The sequence below is a fragment of the Phoenix dactylifera genome, chromosome 11 (assembly GCF_009389715.1).
Source record: "Phoenix dactylifera cultivar Barhee BC4 chromosome 11, palm_55x_up_171113_PBpolish2nd_filt_p, whole genome shotgun sequence".
NCBI classification, from domain to species: domain Eukaryota; kingdom Viridiplantae; phylum Streptophyta; class Magnoliopsida; order Arecales; family Arecaceae; genus Phoenix; species Phoenix dactylifera.
The window spans coordinates 23,542,247-23,558,764 of NC_052402.1; the positions used below are offsets into that span (position 1 = coordinate 23,542,247).

At 39.5% G+C, this 16,518-nt stretch overlaps 1 protein-coding gene and 1 pseudogene across 1 annotated transcript; one reads left to right on the top strand and one right to left on the bottom strand.

Annotated features, from left to right (window-relative positions):
• Nucleotides 1-1,690: 1,690 nt before the first annotated feature.
• Nucleotides 1,691-5,493, top strand: LOC103716372 (meiotic recombination protein DMC1 homolog). Its single transcript, XM_039131917.1, is given in 17 exon segments — nucleotides 1,691-1,747; nucleotides 1,858-1,940; nucleotides 2,361-2,452; nucleotides 2,554-2,625; nucleotides 2,741-2,779; nucleotides 2,901-2,963; nucleotides 2,966-3,159; nucleotides 3,229-3,274; nucleotides 3,358-3,419; nucleotides 3,544-3,610; nucleotides 3,709-3,753; nucleotides 3,755-3,808; nucleotides 3,894-3,970; nucleotides 4,539-4,612; nucleotides 4,760-4,815; nucleotides 4,817-4,866; nucleotides 4,868-5,493. Coding segments are annotated over 17 exon segments (1,341 nt in total). The 5' UTR covers nucleotides 1,691-1,733; the 3' UTR covers nucleotides 5,121-5,493.
• Nucleotides 5,494-8,328: 2,835 nt separating this feature from the next.
• On the bottom strand, nucleotides 8,329-16,269 carry LOC103716357 (annotated as a pseudogene).
• Between the last annotated feature and the right edge of the window lie 249 nt (nucleotides 16,270-16,518).

Genomic DNA, 16,518 nt, shown 5'->3' on the forward strand with positions numbered 1-16,518 from the left:
GGGGCACTCGACGAGCAGAGATAGAGCCCCAGATGTCCCGAGCTGTCAAAGGTCTATCTGACTGCACCACCTGAGCGACCTCCGCTATGAGCAGCCTCGCCCTCTCCACCACCAGCCCTGGAGGGGGCCTCGTCTCCCCAAAGGTCTAAGCATTCCTTGCAAGCCAGATCTGGTAGGCAGTGTAGGTCGCTCGCACCGTCTCAGGTCTCAACTGTGAGGCCCCAGCCAAATGCCTCAATACCTGCAGGAAGGACGCCACAATGATTTTTCTTTCTTCTCCTTATAGAACAAAACATTATATCAAAATAATATCTTGATAACAATTACTTTAAAATTATGTATTTATATATTAAACTTGTAGAATCACTCAAAATGCACCATAATAGCCGGTAAAATGTAAAAAAATCTTTTATCATATACTTTTAGAAGATGTTAATTCTTGCAGATTAAAGCAAGTTATTGGTATTTTTTTTAAAAAAAAAAAACACATATGAGATGCTAAGGACGAACAACTTGAGGTTGAATTAGTATTTTATATGAGATAAAAGAATTTAACTGGTTGGAATTCTCCTAGCCGGCTCCGAAACCCTAAATGCATATCCTATTAAATCAGATGATTAAAGACGAAGGCAAGAGGTGATACCTCATCCCATGGAGGGTATTTCCACCTACAAGCATGAGTATACCTAGCATCGCTCCAGCAAATTAGGGACAAAGTTCTGCATACATAGGTAGCAGGATAGGTCAATGGGTAAAAAATTCATTGGTGGGAAAAGTTTAACAAATTACATTTGATCTTGTTTCCTTGTGTAGCATTTGCATAGCTAAAATACGAATCAAGCTAGAATGGGAACCATGCAAAGCTTAGGACAATGACAATGCATGTACTACTCTTTTTACATAGTTAATATTATTGGTAACAAAGCACATGATAGTGCACATTGTACCAATGTAATTGTTTCTTGCTTAGGCTGTTAAATTATTACTTCTACATCATGTGAAGAAGAGAGGACAACTCCAAAACGAAACTTTGCTCGGCCGATTTACATCCCCTACCCTCAATTTTTTTTTTTTTTTTTGGTACAACGGTTGCTTACACTGCTCCAAAATAGTGCAGCCAACAGAGTCGATGGAAAGAAGATGGCATAATGATGAGGGGGCGGCTACAAAACAAGTCCAAAAGACCTCTTCCGAGTGGTGAGCGGCGAAGGAGGCGACTCAATCTACTGCTATGTTTGCCTCCCGATACACACTTCCAAGTATTTCTTTAAGAAAGCTATTCTCCACTACTTTTTTTTTTCTTTTTTATAAAAAAAATTATATATGCATATATTCACAACTATAATTTATTTATATTTATCTTTCAAAAAATCACTATTTGTATATTATATTGGTTGCTAAGCGTGGGGTTATGGGGATAAACTCCAATTCGCCCACTTCTTGAGAGCATCCAAGTTTCTGGGCTTGGCCCACATCAAGGAACAATGTAAACCGGTATCATATAGCCCGCCGAGTCACCAGTTTGCAGTCCGGCAACTGAGTTTGCTGTACCGGCGGCGGTTAGGTCTAAACCGGCACCGGGATGCCGGCCCGGATTCTCAAAAAATTTAAAACCCATTTGCATGCATGCCATCGGATCCGGCCCTATGTATACCGAGACCTCGGGTCCCGAATTCAAAAATCTCTCAGTGCGCGCCTGCTCCAGTTTCACTCGAGCTCTAAACGCCGAGAAGATGATAGACGTCAAGTGAGCTGAGCTCCATCTCCTCTCCCCCTTGCTCTTCTTCTTCACCAGAGATCTCTCCGAAGGTAACGCCGTAACGCGTTCGTTGATCTCTTTGTTTCGATGGCATTCAGATTCGAAGAGCACGGCCAGCTCCAGCTGCTGGACCGAGAAGAAGCCGAGGAGGAATACGATTGCTTCGAATCCATCGACAAACGTGAGATCTATATCATCTCATTTTGGCTTTTCTGGATCTACTTTGGTTTTTTCGTTAATTTTCCATGATGACTCTATTGTTGTATAAATACGGATGGATATTTCGGTTTATTGATCCGGTTTTCTGAGATCCGAGAAGAGTTCAGATATCTCTGCACTAGCATTTCATTAGTATTGCATTTTGGGATCATATTTTCCTAGAAATTTAGTTATATTTGACTTGGCTTCGCTCTGCTGTCTTTTGATCTCGTTTTGATCCAATCTTCGGAAATCCGAGAAGATTTTAGGTGGATCTGATCTTTGATCGCCGATCCTCTGATCTGATTTCGTTTTTCCTTCGATTTTGTACCTATTCTGGCGAACTTTACTACAATTTATTCAAAATGACCGTTCGCATTCGCGATCGCTGCGATATCCGCAGTGATCTCCCAGGGGATCAATGCGGGAGACATCAAGAAGCTCCAGGACGCGGGGATCTACACCTGCAACGGCCTCATGATGCACACGAAGAAGGTTCTCGTCTTCCACCGTTCTACTGCTTCGGATCCGAAGAGAGATCCTTCAAATTTTCTAGGGTTTGATCCTAATTTCTTTTGGTTTTGGTCTCTTCCCAGAGCTTGACAGGGATTAAGGGTTTGTCCGAAGCGAAGGTCGATAAGATCTGCGAGGCTGCGGAGAAGGTCGTGGTGAGGGCTCCCTTCCTTCTTAGGAACCCTTCTTTCTAACTTACGCCGGTCTGTGATTCCTTTGTTCGCTAAGCTTAAGCTTTTTCCTCTTTCTTCTCTCCGATTTGGTTCGCAGAACATGGGTTACGTGACTGGAAGCGATCTCCTCCTCCGGGTAAGCTCTGTTGTGTAAACTGACGTGCCCCGAGTAGTTGAGTTCAACGATCTGACCCGTTGGATCACATTCTCCTTGCTCTGATCTAATGTTTTGGCGGCTGAGATTTTGATATGCCCAGCGGAAGTCGGTGATTCGAATCACGACGGGGAGCCAAGCCCTTGACGAACTCCTTGGCGTAACATAACGAACTTTCTTTTTTCAATTTCAAAAATACCAGACGTAGAATCATTTAAGTATCCTCTTGATCGGGCGGTTTCTGCCGTTAGATCATCCGTGAAATTTAATCAGAACCCTCCCACTAGTAAATTAAATTCTAACCTCTTTGTGAAGGTGGAATCGAGACGCTTTCGATCACGGAGGCATTCGGGAGAATTCCGGTTAGATATCTATCTCTTTTTTAAAAAAATATAATTTTCTTATCCTGACCGTTGATCACCAATCAACAGATCAGGAAAGACCCAGCTGGCTCATACCCTCTGCGTCTCGACACAGGTCCGCAGCCTAGATTGCCTAAGAACTAGGATTTATTGGATCAGAAATAGATAAAAAATATGATGAAATTATTTCGTTTCTAGCTCCCGATCCACATGCATGGCGGAACGGAAAGGTCGGCCTACATTGATACCGAGGGAACATTGTATCCTTTATAATTTTTATTCTTGTTAAATAAATTGTGCATGGATGCACTAAGTTATGGTAGGCTAGCATTTATTACGATGAGGACCTTTGATGTTCGTGCTGGACCTTATCGGAAAGGCCAGCCGACCGGACCGGATAGTGCCGATAGCGGAGAGGTTCGGGATGGATGCCGGAGCTGTTCTCGACAACGTAAGGCCCAAATCTTTCGATCCTATTTTTTTGAAAACTAATTTATTCGCGTTCTTTGGCCAATGGTCCACAACGATACTTGTCTTTCGTGTATTGAGATTAGATTATCATACGCGCGTGCCTACACATACGAGCATCAATACAAACTTGCTGCTCGGCCTGGCTGCCAAAATGTCCGAAGAGCCCTTCCGCCTTCTGGTTCGTTATCTTGTTTCCAAGTTTGTATATATAGTGTTGAGCGGGACCTGGTCTTACTCTTATTTGTGCTCTTGATTGCTTGCAGATCGTGGATTCGGTGATCGCCTTGTTCCGCGTGGACTTCTCCGGAAGAGGAGAGCTTGCAGAGCGCCAGGTATATATGTCTCGGCCTTGGATTATAGATAGAATTCATGATGATGATGAACTTTTCACTTGCCATATGAATCTAGAGCATGATTGGTTGGGTGGAGTGGACTTTAGAATAAATATATGACTCCACTCTTAACTGTTTGGTTGGAGAGAGTCTCATTGTCATTTCAATTTTAGAAAGAATGAAAATACTCTAATTCTCCAAAATTCAATTCTTATTCATTCCTAGTATTCAAATTCTATTACTATTTCGATTTTGATTTCAGTTATGAATCAAATATGTCGTAGAATACCATTCAGATTTCCATTCTGATCTATTTTGATTCTAATTTTGGATTCCGAATGTGAATCAATATAACTCTAGGTCTTTGATGTTTCTTAGGATGCATGGTTATTGCTGTGGCAAATTTAAACCTTCTATATTGTCCCTGTGGTTATTTTGACATCGTTATAGCTTAAATGACGTGCATAAAGAAAGAAGCGGACTAAGCTGTTGTCCCTGCAACCGCAAATAGTTCCCTATTACAATGGTTGCGTCGTCGTCAACACGTGCCATTTCTCTGACCTATGCAGCAAAAAGTTTGGCGCAGATGCTCTCTCGACTGATAAAGATAGCCGAGGAATTCAATGTGGCAGGTTACATGACCAACCAAGGTAAAAATTCCGATTATGTTATCACTTATTCCTAATACTAAGCTATCAGGATGAAATCTTAAATCTTAATGCGTCGCTATTTGAAGCATTAGTGGATTCCAGTATGTAGTAGAGGAGCATTATGTTTTGTCGCCAATATTTTGGCAGTGATTGCGGATCCAGGGGGAGGGATGTTCATTTCGGATCCAAAGAAACCGGCAGTGAGGGCACGTACTGGCGCACGCCTCCACCATCCGGCTGATGCTGAGAAAGGGAAGGCGAGCAGCGCGTGTGCAAGATCTTCGACGCCCCCAACCTCCCCGAGGCCGAAGCCATATCCTTTTCCCCTTACCTTCGCAGTCACTACTTACCTCTTTACTTCCCAGGCTTTTCTTCTCTAGCTTTATATAGGAATAGAAAAACTACCTTCTTGGTGAGGTTAGATACAAGGAGAATGGTTAAATTTCGCATTCGGCATTCACGCTTTGAAACTGCTAATGATTTGCATGCAAGATTTCTGGAAAGTTGATGACCTTTACAAAGAGAGAGCACGTTTTCCAGATAACTCCAGGTGGCATCACGGGATGCGAAGGATTGAAGCTGGAAGAAGTTTTCATTCCTCGCTAGCCTCCAGTTGCATCATGGATGCGAAGGATTGAAGCTGGAAGCCGTTTTTCATTCCTCGCTAGCCTTAGAAATGGATTTATTAAGAATAGTAGGAAAAGTTGTTATTTTTCTTTTGAAGTTCTAAGTACAACAAAAATTTTATCTGGGAAGCAGCTGGCAACATACTTTGTTTTTTGCTTGAAATTACAGAATTTTTCTGTTGCCATTTTACAGGCAGCAGCTTGAAAACTATATGATTCAGTAATGTGAAGCGGATGTAACACTCTATTTTTCTCTTTTCGTCTCTTAGTGGTCTGATATGGTCTAGCACCAGAGCTGTGATCATTTGCTATCATGCTTTAAACTCAGAGCGTAATAGATGCCACATATCTCTATAGCGGATCATACGAGCATTCAAGGCTACAGGTTATATCAAAGCAATAATAATTTTAAAAATTTATTTAATTAACTTTTTCAAATAGTTCTTACAACAGTTCCAAAGTGATATAAGTCAACAATTGCTAACTGCTAATATAAATCAAATGAACTATTCTAACTAGGCCGACTAAAACTCCATGACTGAAAACATCTTCAAAAAATTTAGGATACTCCAAGTTCCGAGCAATCATGCATATGGATCTGGAAAAATAGAGATAACATAATAATAAACTATGCTAGCCCAATAAGCAATACAATGCCCTAAGTGGAGTTAAAGTATGCCAATAATTCGTTAAAAGCATAAAATATCGACTGAAAAAGAAATCATTTCTCAAATAATGCATATCTTTTTAAAAAAATATACTATAGTTTTTACAAGAAACACTATAAACTAATTATCATAAATTAAAAATAAAAAAATAGGCTATGGTCACGTAACCCGTGGTATGGATCAAAATGCACAAAATGCTAAAAACTACTATTATTAACTATCGATGGCACAATATCCTAAATACCACTATTTTTATCACCGGTGATGCCAGTGTTGAAATCAGTTTCTTATAAATTACGAGTCGACATAGCCAACAAATAAATGCTATTTACGGGGCCAAATCAAATCATAAGCTGTGTTAGAATGCATACTTATAAACAGATTTTTTCATGATTTGCTCGATCACATTTTTCAGATTTCATAACATAGCATATAACATATTTTAAAATGATCATAATATTAACATGCTTGACCCATTTAACTAAGTTCAAAATAGATATCATAATTATTTTTAATCAAATAATTATCACTTTACCAAAAATTCGGAAACACATATTGAAGTAATTAGGTACTTACCTCTTCTCGTTTCAAAAAATTCTATTTCAGTTAGACGAGCTAGGTGTGCATATTTTAATATAATTAAAACATTATAAATTTCATCATCATTCAGAAGTCAAGCGAAATCAAAATCAAACATTAGTGGAGAATGACCTCATGCCTTCAAATCAGGTCGGTCAGCGTGGACAGTGCTCGATTGCCTCGGTTGGTCTGAGCAAAGTGGATTCAATAAAATCAAATGAAGATCAAAAGTGGTCCCAAATCTACTAAGGGTTGAAGTAATGGGCCAGTCCACCGTCCGAGTACCGGACGGTTTAGGATTTCCAAAGGTGGGTCAACTTGGATTCGAGCAACAAGAAAAACAAGACTTACACTCGGCATCCCGAAGCTTGGCTAGAGAGAGAAAGAAGGAGAGGAGAAAGAATCTCAACTCGGGTTCAGTTAGGGATCTGGATGTTTGTCAATGGAAGGCCATCCGGGATATCATCAATATATCTAGTCATGGAGTCAAGTAGAGAGAAGGATTTTTTTCCTTTTTTAATTAATTACAAATTGGAAAAAAATGGGAAGAAAAATAGAATATATAAGAAGAAGAAGAATGAAGAGGGAAGAGAAGAAGGAAGGGGCCGACAAAAAAGGTCCGGCGGTAGCCGAGCTTGGGTGGTCGATGACCCGCCGTCGACAGCAGGGGACGGCCGGAGAGAAAAAAAGACCAAGATCATTCTTGGTTTGGCCGCAACAGGGGAAGGAAACCACTCAATTGGCTTGACCAGAGCAACAGGGGAAGAGAGCTTACCGGTGGTCGACGACGTAGAATCTCAACTGAGGAGTTTGGTCTGACGAGCTAGCGACGGCAACAGTGCTCAATACAAGGGAGAAGGAGAAAAATAGAGCCATTAGTGGTCTAGAGGAAAGAGAAAGGGTCTTCGGCAGCGGCACCCCGATCACCGGAGAAGTGGAAGGAGGAGGAGGAGAGGTGCTCGATGGAGCTCAGAGGTGGGCCCATCGCTGAGAGAAGGAAGATTTATAGGTGAGTTTTTCGAAAAGGATCAGCTTAAGGGTGAGGGGATAAGCTCAAGGTCCTTACTTTGCGGCGAATAGGCTCGATTGAAGTGGCCCTAGCCTCCGGCGGTGCCCACGGTGGAGGACTCTTCCTCCTCCACGTGGTTGAATAGGGGTCTACTCTGCTCTAAATGGGAAGAGGCCTTTCGGCCCCTCCCTTGGCGTCGGCTCGGCATTGGCCGGCCCAGTAAGCGAGGCCCCGCATCTGCATGCCCGAGTGCGATGGCCTAGAATTCTACCAGCATTTGGGGTTGGCACCTTAAAATCCATGAAACTGCTAACTGTTCACACCTTGCAAACGATATGGTGTTCTTGGAACTACTTTAATCTCTGGTTCTTACTAACAAATAAAATCCATGATTGTGGTAACATTACCATTAGCAGGTCCTGTTGAGCCTTACGTTCCTGTCAAAACAACATTCTACAATAGCCAGCACGTTACACCACTTATCAACTAAGCATCCGCAAAGTCATGAATCTAGCTCTATAAGTCCGACTAGAGGAGCCCGCTCCAGCAGCTGACGTTAATAAGTCGTAAGGCTCAGTTGTTGTAACCCACAGAAATGCTGTTTTGTCCAGTCTCCCTGCTGGATTTTGAGCATGCAACTTTCCTCTTACCTGCCGTCCTGCCTTGATAATATAGAGATGTACATTTCCAGAACTGTCTGATAATTTGATACTGATTACTGAGTACTAGCTTACCCTTGGAACATGCTGAATAAAAATACTGATCCTATCAATACCAATACAAAGGACAGTCCATGGCTGCAGCCTGCGGGTGATGATGTATCACAATGTACCAGCGATACAAACAGGTAATGATGAAATTTTATTTCCCACATGGATCTCTTAGGCAACTACAAGTGCATAAGCTCGCAAGGATCCACAAGTCCACACCATGACAGTTTTCATGCAATAAGAAGTCTTCTGTGTTAAGCATAAGCAATTTGTAAAGGATACGGGGTCAGCAAGTTGAGACAGGAGAGAAATGTCTAAAAATGGGTCAATGTACTGAAGGTTTAAAATGAAAAGATAGAAGGCCCTGCTTTATGATGTTCGCAGAATTAATAGTGAGAAGACCAATTTGCAGCACTGCCAACCCTCGGCATTCCAGTCTCCTTCTTAGCTTCAACATCAACTTCGAAAGTTACCCCACAGAGTTGACCTTGGCTGTCAACCCTTGGCATTGCCTTCACCTCATTCATAGGATGCTCGAAGCTCTGCAATCCCCCAGATGTCGTGAAGAAGCAACCTGGTCAAGGCATTGAACAAGAATAAGGATACACTAGAAAAGCCAAAGAATGTTTACATCATGTAAAATTAAGAGGATCAAGAAGCTATGCTTTGTGCATTACCCTTCGGAAATGGAGCATATGAGTTCCCACAGCCTTCTTGACAACCTCCACATCGTCAGACAGTACAAGGTGATCTTCAGAATCAGCTCCCCAAAAGAAAGGCACACTCCCATCAGCATCCTGAATTGGAAAGAGAATTATGAGATGCTGCTTACTTTTTTGCAGGAAGAAGAAAGAGTTCATAAGACAATTCTCAAATGTTTATATAACTCGTCAGACTGATACATGCACCTAATCTCATTGCATATGAATGAAATTTATACTATACTTCAATAATCTTTTTCTCAACATTCAAAACCCCAAGTAGATTCAAGAAATCGAAGATTGGACTGATATATATTCAATAGTGTTTAATATGAATGTTTCTGATGTATCAAACCGCATAAAACTAGATAAGGATGTGTATGCTAAAGTATATGACCATTCTAATGTTTCTGATGTAAGAAACCGCATAAAACTAGATAAGGATGTGTATGCTAAAGTATATGACCATTCTATTGACTTTGGACATAAGTGTTTTGCATGGTGAACAGATTTGCAGATATATAGTAAAGGGATATACATAATAAAGATACATTGATATGCATGTATAATATGTAACTGATGCATCTATATTCACATATGTCATGTATATGGGTATGTAACCAATATGATTAGTTTATATTAAGTATGGACAAGTTCTTCATATTACATTTGAAGAAATACACAAAAAGAAAGAAATTTAGTTGCAAGCATTTTTAGGCAAGGAAATGACAAGACAGTTGTTGATACAATAATGCCATGTATCATCAGCTCATGTATCAGATAATTGAAAGAATATTTGCTAGTTCCATTCAAAATTTTAAATGAGCCTCCTTACCAGCATATCTCAACCGATGGCTCAACATTTCTTTAAGTATTCATTTCTCATTACAGAAAATTAGACTGCATATACACATGTATAGGCATAAATTTTTAAATGAAACAAATTCACATAATCACCATGACCTGGACACACTGGTGCATCAATCCATAGCTTCTATCTGCATCCTAGCCCTAATTCTGATTTAGGATAAGCAAAATTGCATGCATATCTCTGCATCACTAGGAAGCAATGATAACTCATACAGAATTGATGCTGCTTGCTTGAAACTTATGACATTTGCATAGCAGGGCCAATTAAAAGTTTGAACTTAAAATTTAAGATAAATGTTAATGATAGATGGAACAAGAATCTTCATCCCATTTTTAAAGTTTCAACATGACCATTCAATATTAGTAAAAGGAAAACTTTGATCAACCGAAGCTTTTTCCAAGCAACTCACCAGTTATAAGAAACACTCTCAACTTCTAAACAACTTGACAAAGTGGGACACAACAGAGGTGTCAGAATAGTATTAAACCATCGCACTTATATATTACCTGACATAAAACTAAAATAGTAGGTGGAAATAAAAGGAAATAAGGCAAATGCATGCAACTAAATCACCGTATATCCATGGATTAGATACATAACAGGGTCCTGTTGTCAAATGTGGAAGTTCATGGAATGAGTTCACTGCAATAATGAAACGGAAAACTTACATTTCTTTACTTTCTAATTGTTGGTGAAGACCTCTGTGAACCAATTCAAGAAAAGAGGAGGATCAAAAGTTCCATTTAGGGCACTACAAGTTATGGTCCTTACGGATGAAATTGATGCCCATCGGCCAAGGACTGAACTTCATGAAAATGGAAAGCTACCAAACCAGTCAACCTTGCACTTATTATGCCCTCTATTAGCCACCTTCCTCAAAATTCTATGCAATTCTATAAAACATAGAAGTACCTGATATGGTAAACCAATTCCACCCCATTGTCTACAGTTATCTTGAATTCAAGTAACTCATCTTTCCAGAAAACAGAAGAGATAGCAAAAAAGGAGAGAGCTAATTGGAGATACTCACAGTGGCTATGAAAGTGGATTTTGATGGGACATCAAACAGACAAATGCAAATTTCCCATGGAGATCTCTCACAACCTGGCTTGCAGGGAAAGGTCCTCTGTCTCTTAATGTTCTATAGGCTTCTATTACAATGATTGCTTCATCGGCAGTCTTACCCAGTCCATACTGTTGCTTCAAAAGAGTAATGTTCTCAATATGTCCTTGGAACAAGCAAAATATTTCACTCTTAACACAAAACAATCTGCAAACACATTAATTAATGAAATAAGTCATTGAAGAGATCACTATATTATCATAGAGATGATGGACAAAAGCAGGAAACATAACTTATACATGAGAAGAGACTGCAAGTATCAACACAGGAAAACAAACTAATACTGAACTTCAAAAAGAAAAAAAAAAAAAAAAAGAGAAAGGATTAAACAGAGGATGAATTTGGGTTTTCACCAATAGCATCTGCAAACACGAGAAGAACCACTTCTGGCAGGTATCAAAGGAAGCAATTTGCAAATTACAAAACAACCAGGCAATAATATTTAATGAAATGATATCAACAGATACAGTAGCATCATCACCATCAAAGCCACTCACAAAACCATTAGCAAAAATTACATTTTGTAATACAAAAGGGAAAGCACGAAAAAAGAGATTGACAGACACAACTTTTGCATGGGAACCTTAGATTAGCATAAACTAGTGTCTGCAACATGCTTGCACATCATTTAGATGAGAAAATGAAGGGAGACTTGTTTGGGGGCCATGCAATAGAAGAGGCAAAAACAAAAGTTCTGAAGTCAAAGAAGCATGGGGGCAGGTTGGAAATGAAAGTGGAGTAAAGATGCATGACCCCATATCAGGGACACCTCTTATTATAGTAGAGATGTGCAAAAGATGAAGGAAAAAGGTTCAATTCCTCATTTGGCTTATCTGCTAAATGAGTAGAGGACAAATTTAATCCAATTAAGAAGGAAAGGGAGAGGGAAGAAATGTCCCATTCAAGGTAAAATTTCAGTAAGTACATCACTGAAAAAGCCATGTTGTATGCGCTTTGTGTTCTGCACATTCTAGCTAGCAAGCAAGCACAGCAAACCAGAATGAGTCTTTCGCGTTAATGCCTTACTGCACAGTGTGCTCTGTGAGGTCTAGCTAGGAAGCAAGCATAGCAAAGGAGCATGAGTGCAAGCACACTAATGCCTACTTGGCTGTGCTGTTGCTATCTTCTTTCCACTTCCCATTCCCCTGGGAAAAAATTACACAAAGATGATGTGCATCTGGTTTGAATCTGCTCAGTCCTTTCATATGGAATTATCAAATTAATTGTGCTCTCTAATGGAGCTACAAAAGTCTGGCTGATGATAATGGACATGATTAGCTATTCCATCATGCTGCTCAAAGCAACATATTTCTTAAAATTCATTATCAAGTCAAGCATAAGATAAAAATACTCATTTAGAAATCGACAGAAAAATGTTTTGTAATATTACGGAATTATAATTCCTATACTAGTTAATGGCTAGATCCTTTTTGAGAAAAAGAAAATCCAATGAAAAGGAAACCATATGGACTGAAACATGTCAAAGAAATTTTCCTTCATGCACTGCTACAAATAGAACAAACCCTAGAATCAAGAAAGCTAACCATTCCTAGCATGGACTCGCAAGTTAAACCCAGTCATGGATGGCAGAATCAAATCTGCTTATGTAGAAAATAACTAAGGCAGTTAAGGCTGGCAGAGAACCGCTTCAAGAAAATAAATAAACCTCCTCTCACACAAAGTATTATTTACTCTGACAAAAAAAAAGTCTGCCTAAAAACACACAGCTGCCAGCACGACTCAAACCATATGCAAGATGTCTTGAGTTAAACAATGCCATAAACCAATATGGGACACTAACTGGGTTAAAATTCTTGGAATCAGCTATCTGGAAGTAACAATGTGCTTCATGCCTTGGCACCTCAAGGCCTTTTATATACTAAAACAAGTAAACTAGACATAATGCATTTATGGTTGAATTCATGATCAACACACGATTCACCAAAATTTGCAAACATTCATGACTGGCTGTTAATCAGAAGTAATCATTTTCATGTCTGCATCAGATGTTTTACCAAGGAAAATTTATGTAAGAGATGAACCTATCATGAAACCTTAAATACTGACAGGTAAGAGAATCTACACTGTTGATTACACATTTAAGCTTATGCAATCAGTGAGAAACCAATCAAAGTGGCCTACACTCACATAGGGCCAACAAGAAGGGCAAGTACAAGAGCCAACATAACTGTAGCATGTTTCTTTTGTATAGCAACTCATAATTAATACTAATACTAAGTAATAAGAAGATTCATCCGATAACAGCTTATAGGTGTTTTGAGTGCCCTTGTCATACCCCTAGGTCTATGATGTTAAACACGACCTTAAAAGAAATTGGACGTAAAATGCAACATTGCACAAGTAAGTGACAGCTTCCAATCTTCCAATACTCATGATCTCTGATCCACTAATCAGCAAACTGCCAAGGCACTGTAGTTTATAAAGATAGAACACTTCTACCAATTGTTTGCTTGAAGGTTAGTCATGCTATATCAATGCACCATGTGTAGTGTGACAAAGCCTCAAGTAGCCTAAGAGCCTGTTAGTCCTTTTCCTCCACATTAGGATCTAGTACCACCAATTGGACAATTGCAAGACATTGTCCATGGCCACAGCCTACATACATTAAAAGGAGCAGATTTAGATAGGCATGATGGCTATCACTCAAGATTAGTTTTCCTCATTACATAACATGTCTTTAAACTCTTTCTATCATTCTTGAACTTCTGAATTTCTAGTTATTATTCTTAAAAAGGAAATAAAAAACAAGAAACAACAATAATAATGTTAAACAACAAAAAGAAATTGAAAAGGAATTATTTCCTGAAATAGCATAGTTGCCATGAGAAGGTGAGAAGTTGTGAATTAAAGGATGTATAGGAGTAACACCACTAATGGAAAAATTGGCGAAACACCAACTACCATATTAAAGGTTCCTACAATAAAAAATGAGGAAATTATTGTGAGATCAAGAATCATATTTGTATAGTAAGGATGCTAAGGAGCCACGCCTTGACATCCATACCTGACTGCTTCACCTATGATTGCAAAGACCAACTAGGTCTTAAAAAGGATCCGCAATATAATAAAATCCCCAATTGCACCCCTTGGAATGGGGTCAAAGAATGTCTGCTCCCCAACTAGGGTTTGGGCATAAAGGCATGCGAGGATGAGCAAGCCAAACACCAAGACTTGTGAGGATGATAGTGAAGAGGGGCATTGCAACGGGTATTTAAGAAATTCTAAAATAAACAGATCCTACAAAAGATCCAACTTATTACCAAAAAAATACAAAGAAAAAAAGATCCAACTCACCTCTGCCAATCACAAGGCAAGGCAGCTAGATGTGGAATGCTAGAGCATAGCTCTTTGTGGACCTCAAAAAGAATCTGGAAAATCTTCCATTAATAACAAATGTAGCCATTAATAGAAAGAAATTGAGAACAAGGATCTACAAGTCAGCTCACGCATTATAACCAAGAAACCCACTGTTAAATTGGTGTCTAATGGTTTCTATTTTCTTATCGACTGGTACATGCCACGTGCAAGGATAAGTCCCGACCAGAGCCTCACACAATACTTGGGAGTTTGCTTTAATAGTAGAATAATTATATCTGAACTAGGGTTGGCAATTTATGACCCGACCGTTAACTCGACCTGCGAATGACCCGCTTTAAGCAGGTTTGGCTTTGACATAAACAGATTTAGGTCGTAAATGGGTCACCCATCTAAACTTATTTATTAAATGGATTGGGTTCAGATTTAAACTTTGACCCGTTTAACCTATTTTGACCAATGTAATATTGGGTCGGGTTATAACCTGACCAGTTAACCTATTTAGTCTGTTGAAACTTGTTTAACCTATTCTGACCTGTTAACCCAATCCGCTTAATCTGTTTAACCTGTTTAAATCAATTTAACCCGTTAAATCCATCTAACCCATTTAACACGTTAACCTGTTAATAAATGGGTTATGTGGGCTGGATCAGGCTAACGTTTAATAAACAGATCAGATTCAAATTTGAAATTTGACCTCTTTAATAAACATATCAGATTTGGGTTGATAAATTTTGACCCGATCTGCATCCAACCCGATCCATATCTGATCCGACCTGACCCGAATGCCACCCCTAATCTGAACCAAGATATAAAACGACTTTTCAATTGTATCCATTTTCATGGTTAGCTAGTTGGCGAAAACCAAATGAATTAGTTCCACAAACAGTAAGATCTCATGGGAGTTGCGTCTCCTAGAAAGTAATCTAATTAAAGATGGCGAAACTTATAATGTCAGTATGAGGAAAACATTAAAACATAGTTGATAGGGAAGGGATCAGAAGGTATTCATTTGTGAATTAAACTGTGTCAAAATAAAATAAAAAAGTAAAAATACTAGAAAATAAAAAGAATCTACTTCTACTATCCCTCCCTCATTATAGGATAATTTATAATATTTACCACTTATTAGTTCAATAACCATCAAAACACCGCGTTTCAAATATTTAAGGCATGTTTCTTTTTAAAATTTCTCATGCATTCCCCATTTTAAGTGAACTTACATTCGTTCAGATCCCCAAACAAGTCCCGAGAAAAAACCAAGGTTACTCGAAATCAAATAAAATGTACCGGAGGGCTCACACCCAAGAATTCCAAAAGATAAGGATAACAGATTAATCGATTAAAAAATCAAAAAAGAATTCAAGATCTTCGATGAAGGTGATCCGGATCATATATCATTTTCAAAGAGAAACATTCAAAATTTGATCTGATATCTCCATTTAACAGAGTGAGCCTCGAACTTTACAAATCAAACAATTACGACGCAAAATCTAAGAAACAAGAATTCTAATCTTTCAAGAAAAGCATCTGATAAAAAAGGAATAAAAATTCAAAGCAAGTTGTTCCACGTTAAAAAAAAATGACAAAACGTGGATCGTACTGGAGAAAGAACAATAAGACTCAAGAAGAAGTAACGCATTAAAACTACAATACGGAACAAAGGAAATAAATATAGTCAGATAAATTTCGAAAGATTGATTGGATTTAGACCTCGGGAGGAAGGGGTTCTGCTTCTCGATGGAGAAGGACATGGCGCCGACGGAGGAGCCGAGTCTTATGGTCACCGGTCCCTCGTGCAACGCCTCGAAGTGCTCCATTAGAGGGCCCAACCCTCCGCCACCCTCCTCCGCTGCCGCCGCCGGGCTCCGCAGCCCCTCCGGGCTCTTCGCCACCGCCCGATCGAAGATCGCCAGCATGTTCTCCGTCGATCTGATCCGATGCACCACTAGATCGATCACTCGATCTCTCTCTCTCCCTCCTCCCTCCTTCCTTCGACTCCCCGCTCTTCTTACGAGTTACGGACAGAGAGGGTGGGTCGAAGTCAATATAAGACCAAGAATCTGAAATGCTCTCAGTTATTGGACAAAATTACTGATTCGTTCCTCCGAGGGGGAACAAATGCATAGGGGTAAATTTGGAAAATGCACGATGAATCGATGGCTCCGTTAAGATAGAGAAACATAAAATTCGACCACACGTTAGACGTATCCACGTGTCACCTCGGAGTCACAGGATTATGGCGGTTCCAACAGAGGTAGTAACCGCGGGGGAATGTACAAT